At 39.2% G+C, this 10,916-nt stretch overlaps 1 protein-coding gene across 3 annotated transcripts in view; it reads right to left on the bottom strand.

Annotated features, from left to right (window-relative positions):
• Positions 1 to 10,916, bottom strand: part of FRMD4B (FERM domain containing 4B) — a 323,175-nt gene that overhangs the window by 13,549 nt on the left and 298,710 nt on the right. For all 3 annotated transcript variants that reach the window (XM_078076109.1, XM_078076102.1, XM_078076107.1), the window contains 8 exons: positions 10,819 to 10,895; positions 9,450 to 9,588; positions 8,827 to 8,968; positions 7,738 to 7,871; positions 7,523 to 7,642; positions 5,979 to 6,207; positions 2,905 to 2,961; positions 1,006 to 1,153 (listed from right to left, as the gene is read on the bottom strand). In XM_078076109.1, the coding sequence (XP_077932235.1) occupies positions 1,006 to 1,153; positions 2,905 to 2,961; positions 5,979 to 6,207; positions 7,523 to 7,642; positions 7,738 to 7,871; positions 8,827 to 8,968; positions 9,450 to 9,588; positions 10,819 to 10,895 (1,046 nt within the window). The remainder of the gene's footprint in view (positions 1 to 1,005; positions 1,154 to 2,904; positions 2,962 to 5,978; positions 6,208 to 7,522; positions 7,643 to 7,737; positions 7,872 to 8,826; positions 8,969 to 9,449; positions 9,589 to 10,818; positions 10,896 to 10,916) is intronic.

The following is a 10,916-nucleotide window of genomic DNA, read 5'->3' as shown; positions in this document are numbered from 1 at the left end:
AAATATAACAAGGTGCTATTTTCATAAGTGAAGAATTATTTAATCTAAATAATCTTCCTTTATTTTAAGACTAATTTCCAACACCTTCGCTGAGATGCAGTGTGACATATTGGTTAAAAGGTTCAAATCCCGATTCCAACATTTACATGAACCCAACAGGTTATTCAAGCTTTCTGGTCCTCAGCGTACTTATCTGTAAATGGTAATGACAGTTGTCATACCACCAGGATTGCGGTACAGATTAAATTCATTAATACATATTAAAACACTTCGAACAGTGCCTGATATACGGTAGGCGTTCCATAAATGTTAACTTCATTTTATTATTATTATGACAATGGCTGCATTTTTTTGATAGTTACATGTCGTTTTTTTTCCTGAAATCATGGCATTGTTTATTTGAACATTCTGATTAGGCAGAGTAAACATTTGGTAATCCTATCTTGGGTCCTATTTTTCTTTTTTTTTCTTAGTAGTATTGATCCATGCAGCCAAATTCTGAGAATCACTGGTCTGTCATCTTTTTAAAATCTGGTGTTATTGCCCAGATAATATTTACCTGAGACATTTGAGAAAAAAGTCATATTGTCTATTTAACAGATTAAAAATGAGTTGAAGTCTCATTTCTATTTGAAAGATCAGAAGTCATTTCTGTCACTTGCACTGATAGAGTGGTATTTAATGTCAGTTTCGTGAGCGCATGGGTTCTGAAACTGAACTTAGGACATTATATCCAAATCCAGATTATAAATAATGCCCCTGGAACCTAACATAAATCCAGCAGACTTTAAAATATAGGAAACTGCCAAATGCTTTGAAAAGATCTCTTAGAAACACTTGCACTTGCTGTCAACAACAAATAACGGGGTTAGTTTCTATGCTTTGTTTTGCAAGCTAACCCCTTCCGAAAGGATAAATAGGGTAAATCCAAAAAGGGTCAACTATTTTGGAAGGAAGGTGTCATGGCTATGAGGCATCTGCCTTACTAATGCTGTGACTTCTCACCTGGACTGCCTGGTCTCCACAAACTGTTCATTGACGGACGACTTTCTGAAATGGATTCGCTCAATACCGAGAGACTTGGGGGGAAGAATTCTTGGAGAATGAGGTACTGAACTTGGTCGCTGCCCGGCAAGAGTGAAGGTGTCATTAGCTATAATAAGTAAATGAATGAATGAATAAGTAAGTAGGTAAATAAATAAGGCAATAAATACCTTGCCAGCCCTCCAAAAACCAAATCAGAAGATCTGATGTTTTTAGAAGTGTATTACTTTCAGGAAATTTATTTTTATACTGTATACACTAGAAAATGGAAATTACTGAATACAGTTGACCCCTGAACAACACAGGTTTGAACTGCATGGATGCACTTATACACGGAATTTTTTTTTTTTCTGATAAATATAGTATAGTATAGTAAATGCATTTTCTCTTCCTCATGATTTTCTTAATATTTTCTTTTCTCTACCTTACTTGACTGTAAGAATACAGTATATAATACATTTAACATACAAACATGTGTTTATTGTTTAAATTAATAAGGCTTCTGCCAACAGTAGGCTGTTAGTAGTTAAGTTTTGGGGTAGTCAAAAGTTATACTTGCATTTTCAACCATGGGGGGTGTGGCCACACGTAACCCCCACATAGTTCAAGGGTCACCTGTTCTCTTGTGGGCCTGATCCAACTTTTGCCAGTTTAGTAGGTACCACTCTGAGCAAAGAAATCATTCTGGTAGAACGGGTGATACTATAGCTTTTCTAGAGTTATATTAAAGAAAAACCCCAGTGTGTATAGGGTCAAAAGGAAGCTGGCCTGTAAAGTTGGTGTGGATCACTTCTGTTCACGTTTCAAGTTCTTACACCTCTTTGGTTGACCAGAGGCTCATCCTGTCATTGAAAGTGATATAACTGATTTATGCTGAGTCATTAGAGACCTGTTACGTCTCCTGCTGACATGTGCATTTTCAAAGAGGAATGGCAAGCATGACCCAACTTCAGCTCAAAGGAAGAATTTTGGAATGGTGGAGTTTCATGCACCATCAAACTTGGGGTGGGGATGGGGGAGATAAAGCTGTATGGGTTAGTGGCATCCCAGAATTCTTTAAATCATATCAGACAGAGTCACTCCTCTGCTTAAGCACCAGGGATTCCAAGGAAGTACTCTACCATTCGATATGAAATCCATTCCATCATAAAATGTGTTGAACAAACACAGGCCATCCCAACAGATATGGCGTTCCTCTATGAAACCAATACAATGACATGAAACCCAATTTCTTCCTAAGGAAAATAAACTCCTAGCTATCCAGAATACAGGGATAATCAAAGTCTACACTATATTTTCCAGTTTGAGATTAGACTCCAAATATATACGATGTCACCATTGGGAAAAGTTGAGTGAAAGACTGAATTATCTATGCAACTCCCTGTGAACCTGTAATTACTTCAAGAGAAAACATTAAAAAAAAATCCTACAGGGGGGCACCTGGCTGGTTCAGTCAGTAGAGCATGCAACTTTTGATCTCAGGGTCATGAGTTCAAGCCCCACATTGGGTGTGGAGCCTACTTAAAAGTAAAAAAAAAAAAAAAAATAATAATAATAGTAAATAAAAATGCTAATAAAAAAATTCTATAGAGGCTCACAAACCCTTACTGAGAGACTGGCTTAGTTGTGTAATAGTATTTTGATTTCCTAAGTTCAAGTGATTTGTATGTTACTGTATTTAATGCGTAGTTAGCCTCGGTAGAAATTAATCATAATCTCCCTTCCCCAACCATTCTGCATAAATGTAAGTTAGTTCATTCTACTTCTCCCAAAAGAATAACACATAGGCTTTACTTAAAGAAACTGTCTTAATATTTCAGAATATATAACATTTTAAAATGAAAAAGAAGAGCTACTCACAATCATCATAGGTGGTAGTGTCAGACAAGGAGCTGCTCTCTGATGGGATTATGTCTTCTGTGAATAAAAATAAGTGCCCTTAGAATCACAGAGCATTTATACACCTATGGTGAATTTATTTATTTATTTATTTTTTAAAAAGATTTTATTTATTTATTTGACAGAGAGAGACACAGCGAGAGAGGGAACACAAGCAGGGGGAGTGGGAGAGGGAGAAGCAGGCTTCCCGCGGAGCAGGGAGCCCGATGTGGGGCTCGATCCCAGGACCCTGGGATCATGACCTGAGCCGAAGGCAGACGCTTAACGACTGAGCCACCCAGGCGCCCCCTATGGTGAATTTAATAAAGCAATTCTCAATAGAGTCCATCTTATTTTTATTTAGTAAGTATAACTAATTACAGTGCATTAAGAATAATTAATGATTATAAGAATGGAATCATTTACTAGTAAAGATATAAACATCTTAGGCATTGTACCAATATGACACTGGACTATTTCTTAAAATGGAACAGATTTAGGGGATCCTGGGTGGCTCAGTCACCATCTGACTCTTGATTTTGGCTCACGTCATGATCCCAGGGTCGTGAGATAAAGCCCCACATCAGGCTCCACTCTCAGCACAGAGTCTGCTTGAGATTCTCTCTCCTTCTCTCTCTCTCTGCCCCTTCCCCCACTCATGCACTTGCTAAATAAATACATAAATAAATAAACAAATAAATAAAATCTTTAAGAAAAATGGGACCGATTTCAAGGCAGTTTTTTGTTTTCAACTAGTTTTCAATCTAGCTTCTACATGGGATGAAAACTTTACCTTATACATTGAGGGCTTACACCCAACAAACTGGAAAGAAAAATCATGCCATTCATGTCATAAATGCTAAATGTTCTGTAAAATACACTTGAACCCTCATTTGAAAATCTGCTGTTAGTATAAATTATTTTTTGACCCCTCCCTGAAGAAAAGGGCCTTTTCTTAATAGGTGAACACTTTGTGGTGCATGAGCTTTTCAATTAGACCCAGGTTTCTCACGTGGCACTACTGCCATTTTGGACTGGATAATTCTTTGCTGGGGGGAGCTATCCTTTGCATTGTAGGATCTCCAGCCTCCACCCACTGTCTAATAGAAGCACCACCATGTCCAGTTTTGACAACCAAAAATGTCTGTACACATTGCCAAATATTCCCTGGGGTGCAAGACTGCTCCTGGCTGAGAACCACTGAATTAGACAGACCTGGGTTCCCATCTTGGTTTTGACACTTACTGGCTGTGAGACCTTGGGCAAATGACTTAATCCCTCTTACCATCACTTGGCTCAACTAAAATGGGAATAAGAATAGTACGTAGTATGCACTGCTAAGGTGAATGGTAATTAAAATAATGGATGTAAAGCCTTAGCCCAGCTCCTTGTACAGGACAAACACTCAATAAATATTAGCTGTAGTTTTGCTTTTATTACCTAGACACAGCATTCTGGTGGTTGGGAATACCCATAATGCTCCTAAGTATTACTGCTGCTCATCAGATGTTAAAAAATGTATTTAGCAACAAGAGTCATCTCAGATGTGTTGATCCGCCTTGGCAAATCATTCCACACACAGGGGCAAGTCCTGGCAAGGTTACAGGCAAATACAGCACCTTCGTGTAGGCTTCAATGCCATTAGGAAGGGAATCTCTCCCATCTGATCTCAAATGTTAATCTCCATCAGAGCCAGGCAGACTATCTCTTAATTGGACACACAGTGGCGTTTGAAGGCAAGGTGCCAGCGTAGTCAGCTGTCAGGCACACTTAAAAAAAAAATCTACCCAATATATGCTCAACCATTGGCACCATCTGCTGCCCAAATGTCACTCATTATAAAGGAGATCACTCAAATCTTGCACAGTTTGGGGATGAATGGGCCATAACAAATGGTTATGAAAGTTAAGTACACTGCTAATCACCCATCTCTGTAGGTCCAGAATGTAACCACCTCCAAAGCCAACTGGATTTCTCATTCAGAGTCAAAGCCATCCTAAATTCTCCAGCTGTGGCTGACGAACACTTGTGTGTTGATGTCTGTGCATTCACTTTCCAAAAGCCGTATCTCTGCTTTATAAACCATACCGCCCTAAACCCGAGAATGCGCTAAACCTAGTCACCACATTTCATCCAGTCTGACATATATAATTATTTTATGTTTCAGTAAAACAAGAAAAAGTGTTGCCAATTGTAACTGTAGTACACCATCTAGTACAAAAATTATTCAAATTTCACAGATGTTTAAATGTGAAAAAAAATAGTCTTGGAATCAAAGAAATATAATCACATTTCAACCAACAATCAAGGCTGAAAACCATGCCGATAAAGTTAGGCCAACTGGACTTGAAATCTACCTGAACGAGATTTTCAGTGTATTTTTTTTCCTGAATATGAAAATCGTAAGTATATAATGTCAAGAATTTTGAAAATACAGAAAGTATTAAAAGAAAAATTAGTTACTTGAAATTCCACAACTGCTAGTATTTTGAAATATTTCCCAACCAGTTGTTGTATGTAGATATTTATACGACGTCAGGATCATGTTGTGGTTACGGTTTAATACCCTTTGCATTTCATGTTATATCACAAGCATTTGTCCACAGCTTTAAATAGCCTCCACAATGACAGGATGGTAAGAGCTCTTTTCACAAATGTTAGATAGGTCCTTAAAAAAAATGTTATGTCCCTGCATGAAAAACCTTTGAGAAACGACTGGGTAGGCCTAGTACTCTTACCACTCTGTGCTATCAACTCTATTTCCTGCAGTGATGTCAGGCCAGTTAAAGGGGATTACAAACCAATATTGCTATGAATGCTCCTTCATCCTGAAAATGAAAGCAATGCAATAGTATAGTATTACAAAAGTGAGAATGTCACTGAAAACCACATTTATACACTGGCAAGACTGACATCCCAAACCATTTTTACCCTAAGAAACTTAACTTTTAAACCTGTTCTTTCTTTTATCTCTCACCAAATGAACTAACTTGGAAATGCTATGTACCATCACGAACCTTGACTATGTGACTGGAAAAACCTTACTGATTACGAACCTGGTAAAATAACCGTTGCTTTCTGGCTGGGTTTCTTTCCACATCTGATTCGGTATTCATTTATCGCGTTTTCAATCTCCTGAAGCTTTTTCACCGCATCTGTGTAATCTTGCTTTCGTTTTTTCTTCACGGTTTTACAAAGGTCTGGCTCGTTGGCAAGTTTCTTTGCAGCTTCAACCAGCTTTTGCTGTATTAGGAAATTGCTCTCCAGTTCTTGCAAAGCAGGATCCTGCATTTATACAATGATACTGGTTCTTGTACATTCTCAGATCAGATGCTCTTTGAGAATAAAACCTTCCTAAGTTTACTGCATAGGTATCTTCAAACACTTTTCTAGAAGACAAGACCTCCCTCATCCATTTACTTACACTCCTCACTACTCAGACTTTTTTCCTTTTAAAGAAGGGAATGGCCTTTCATTCATGTAGTTGGTTGGGTGAAGATTATATTTTTCAAGGAGAGATTCTTAACCCAAGATTCACAGACACAGAAGGTTATATTCACATACATAGCTTTAGAAACAGATACATTTGGGTTTGATTTCTCTTTCTGGTGGTTCCTGCTTCCATGACCCTGGAGACACTGCTTAATATTTTAATGTTGCAGGTTATTTTCATTCTGCATCTCCATTTCAAATGAGAGAACATCTACCTTGTAAAAATATGGCAAAGATTAAATGAGATTGTGTGTGTTCATTGCTTAGCTCAGGACTGGGTATACTCAATAAATTGCTGAGCTCAGGGGCGCCTGGGTGACTCAGTCGGTTGAAAGTCCAACTCTTGATTTCGGCTCAGGTCACGGTCTCAGGGTCATGGGATGGAGCCCTGTGTCGGGCTCCGTGCTCATCAGGGAATCTGTATGAGATTCTCTCCCTGTCCCTCCGCTCCTCCCCCTGCTCATGCTCTCTCTAAAAGAAATAAATACATCTTTTTAAAAACTTGCAAAGCTCACTCTATTATGGATGGAAACTGCTATCATTTTCTACAGCCAAATGGCTAAATTTGGGCAAGAAACAGGAGTAGGGGCCTACGATCTGATGACATGCAAATAAGAAAGTACACTCTATACTGGAACTTTATTATACCTGAATGCTGTACATGTATTATGTCACTTACTACTCCTCATATCCGTTAGTGGGAAGAACAAAGATTAGCCCCATTTTATGGATAAGGGAACTGAGATCTGAGAAATGACATATCAGAAAGGGCAAACGTATTCATCAAAGGCTTCTCTGTTTTACGTGGAAGCGTCTAATGCTGATGCTGGAGTTCTTCATTCTTATGGTCATGGTTCTCAGTTATAAACATTTGGGGTTTGTTTAACACTCTCTATGCTTGGGAGGAGTAAAGTAGTGAGAAATAACTCAACTGTAATTGGACTGTGCATGAAAGAAAGAATTCGATTTGGTCTACTCTATCACTTTCAAGTGGCGAGATAGAAAGGTACGGCAGGGACCCAAAAACCAAAGAAACAAGTCAGCCACATTCAGCTGAGGGCTTTTCTGTCCGGCTGTTAACAGAAATGCTCAGAGCTGGTGCTCATACCTGTTCACTTGGCAGCAGGTTGTCATCCAATTTGAACGCGGTGCCTACACGCCTTCTGACCTGAGGCGGTTTCTCACCTACGTTCAGCGGATATTCTTTTGGCATTTTGCCGGTGAGCTCCTGTGAAACAGGACAGAATCGAGAGGGGGATAACTGACACTGGCCAGATTGTCAAACACAATGTGACAAGTCCCCCAAAAGCAGAAGACACTCACAGCCTCCCGCAAACAGATCTTCTTAAGCTCCTCGACTTTTTTCAGGAGTTTTTCCTGCAAGAGCTTTTCCTTCTTCTTGAGCTCCAGGATTTTCTCTCTCTTTTGCTCCTCACTAACTTCTGAGTCTTGAGAACCTGGAGGGATTGGAAGGGAGGGCAGGGAAGGTTTATACAAGGCATGTTTCCTTCCTTTTTTAAAGGACAAAGGATTTTTAAGCCTGACCTGCTATTAAATAATAATTTATTTCTTTTCTCCTTGTTTCTGAACATAATAAAAGGAAACTGGAGAACATTTTCTCATGCTTCTGGGCATCCAACACAGCCTGGTAATTATATATACCTTCTGTATTTTGGCTCAGTCATTCTAGAAGCAATGATAAAATGCTTAATGTTTCAGACACACTCAAGGAAGAATTTCATTTTTCTGAGCAAGAGAGAAGGTAAGATGTTCCTGGAGATAGTTGTTTAGAATGTCCTTGTAGAAAGCAAGCAAGCCAAGCAAAGGAATGTTCTGTGCCTCAGATTAAGAGTTGACAATAGGATTTAGATGGGAAAATTCATTTGAGTTCAGTTACATATACTTGGTGATAAGAGATTCCAGAGTTTGGAATGAATCTCTCTCATGGTACAGTTCAATCATTAACTTTAAAGTGTCACCTCCGTCCACAGACACAGGTACAGAGGCACGGCTTCAGGGCAGCAATCACACTGGGAGGTGGGGTTGGGGTGAGGTGTGAAGCTTGTAGTCACGTTTGACTATATATTAAGTAGAGCATTAGACAACTGTCTGAATCAAAAACTAAATATTGGGAGAAGAAGAAGCTGATAGAATAGATGGGGAGAAAATGTCCTTTCAAGTTACCCCGAGGAGTTCACTATCTTTGTAACCAGTGTTGTTTATGCAAGCTGACTATTTATAATTTAACTTTCCTTTTACTTTTTAATACATTGGTTTATGCTGCATGCTGCAGGTTTTGATAGGCTTATTTACTCCCCAAATAATGGGTCTAAAATGCATTTAAAAGTGGTTTATGACCCCCAAAAGTAGTTTAAGACAATAAAAATCATTTGTACTTTCCCAAAATGTTACCTGAAGAGATTAAACTGCCATTGCTCGCCATGATGAACTGAGTTTTGGCCTCCAGTGTCACCATTTTGGAGACCCTCGGTGTTCCTGTCTCGGTCAAATCCATCGCGATATCGTCTAAACTCCTGGCTGAAGGAATTTTTGCCTAAGGGGTATACAACATGGAAACAGAATTCATTCAACTGAACTTATTTCAAATTAATAAAATGATTAAGTTACTATGGAATAAGTATGTCAACACAGAGGACAATTTAGAATTTTTACATGCCCAAGTGACACTTCAGAAGAAAAAAATACAAGACTTAAGCTTTACAATGAAAATGTTTAAATATGCATGAATCTCCCTCATGGTACAGTTCAATCATTGACTTTAAAATGTCACCTGTGTTCACGTATACATGTGCCGAAGAAAAGTTGGCACGTCTCACAACTTCTAAATCAGGCTATATACTGCTCCTCTTTTAAATGTAAGAAAAATTAAAACAGTTGGTCAGAAAGTTTAAAAAGCAAAAACTCAAAGAACAAAATCCCTTGTGCTTGCATCTTTTCTGAGGAAGCTTATCTTCTGAGCAGAAAGCAAATGAAGGAGGGAAGTCTGTTCCTATAGAAACGCTCTAGTGACTTACTTTGCTTTGCTTCCGGTCCAAGTAAAACTGATGCTGACTAATTGCCATTACCCAGATGGACTTGATGAGAGAAGGGTTTGCATACCACGTTTGCACAAAGAGGCCACTTTGCCCAAAGGTTCTTCTTGACACAGAAATCCTGAAAGATTAAGGAAAGCATTCGATTTATTCACCTCTGGCCCAGCACACCACAAAATGTACCCAGTGAGGAATGTGATCATGAAGTATCTTCTTATTTGTTTTCCTGCTGCCGCACTCGGATGTTGAGAGGAGCCAAGCTTCTGATTTTCTCCTTTTATGAAGAAACCCGTTGCACCTGGATAATCTCTTTTTTTTTTTTTTTAAACTAGCATGTTCAAAAATGCATATGCACAAACTCCAAAGGGTAAGAACTACTCAAATTAGGGGCTGTACTAAAAACATTTACTTAAAAACCACAGGATGTGTGACCATCACAAGAGGTCAGGAATCAAGGTGATAATATTTCAAAGATAACGCAACCGAGAGGGCAGGGTCAACACCTCCCTCAAGGTAAAAGAGCATTTCAGATCTAGGTAGACTTATGCAGCTCTGACATTATTAGAGGATGAACATGATAATATTGTCTGCAGATATGCAAGTCTGAAACTGGTCCAGTGTACTGCTTATGTACCAGATAAGAAGAGGAGAGAGGGTCAGAGGAGGAGAGGGTGAAAGGAGAAGGAAGGGGGGGCAGGCAGACGCTGTGGGGAAGGAGGGAGAAGGGTACCAATGTTCTTTGTAGGAATTTGGCTTATCTCTTGGTCCTCTTTTTGTCACAGCTGTTTCCCCAATCCCTCTGACCTCCAAGCATCCATAAACGTATCTGAAAGGCAAACACTGAGGACTGATAATGAATTCCTCTGAAGAGCTCGGAGAGCCTACAATCCTGACTTCAATCCGTGGCAGTAACTTGGCAACTGTTGTTTTAGAAGTGGCCAGGAAAACCAAATTAAAAAAATGAGCAAAGGATCTGAACAGGTATTTCTCTAGAGAAGATATACAAGTGGCCAAAGAGCACATGAAAAGATGCTTAGCCATCATTAGTCATGAGGGAAATGCCAATCCAAGCCAAAATGGGCTATCACTGTATGCCACTAGGGTGACTATTAAAAAAACAACAAAAACACAACTATAAATAACAAGTGTTAGGGAGGATGTGGAGAAAAGGGAACCACAGACGTTGTTGGTGGGAATGCAAAATGGTAGAGTTACCCAGCAATCCCCCTCCCAGCTCTACCCAGGAGAAATGAAAACATGTCAGCACAAAAACGTGCACATGAGTGTCCCTGGCAGCAGGGTTACTGGGATTGTCACCACGACCATATAAAGAAAAGGCTGTCGTCCTCACCTCCGTGGATCGTGAACTTCAACGGCGAATTTTTTCTCACGGAAATATAGGTTCTCCAGCTGTTTCCATTGGAATAACTATGAAATCAAGAATGCAGA

Source organism: Halichoerus grypus, chromosome 1, assembly GCF_964656455.1.
Source record: "Halichoerus grypus chromosome 1, mHalGry1.hap1.1, whole genome shotgun sequence".
NCBI classification, from domain to species: Eukaryota; Metazoa; Chordata; class Mammalia; order Carnivora; family Phocidae; genus Halichoerus; species Halichoerus grypus.
The sequence above is the reverse complement of the archived record's forward strand: the minus strand, read 5'-3'. Positions and strand labels throughout refer to the sequence as shown.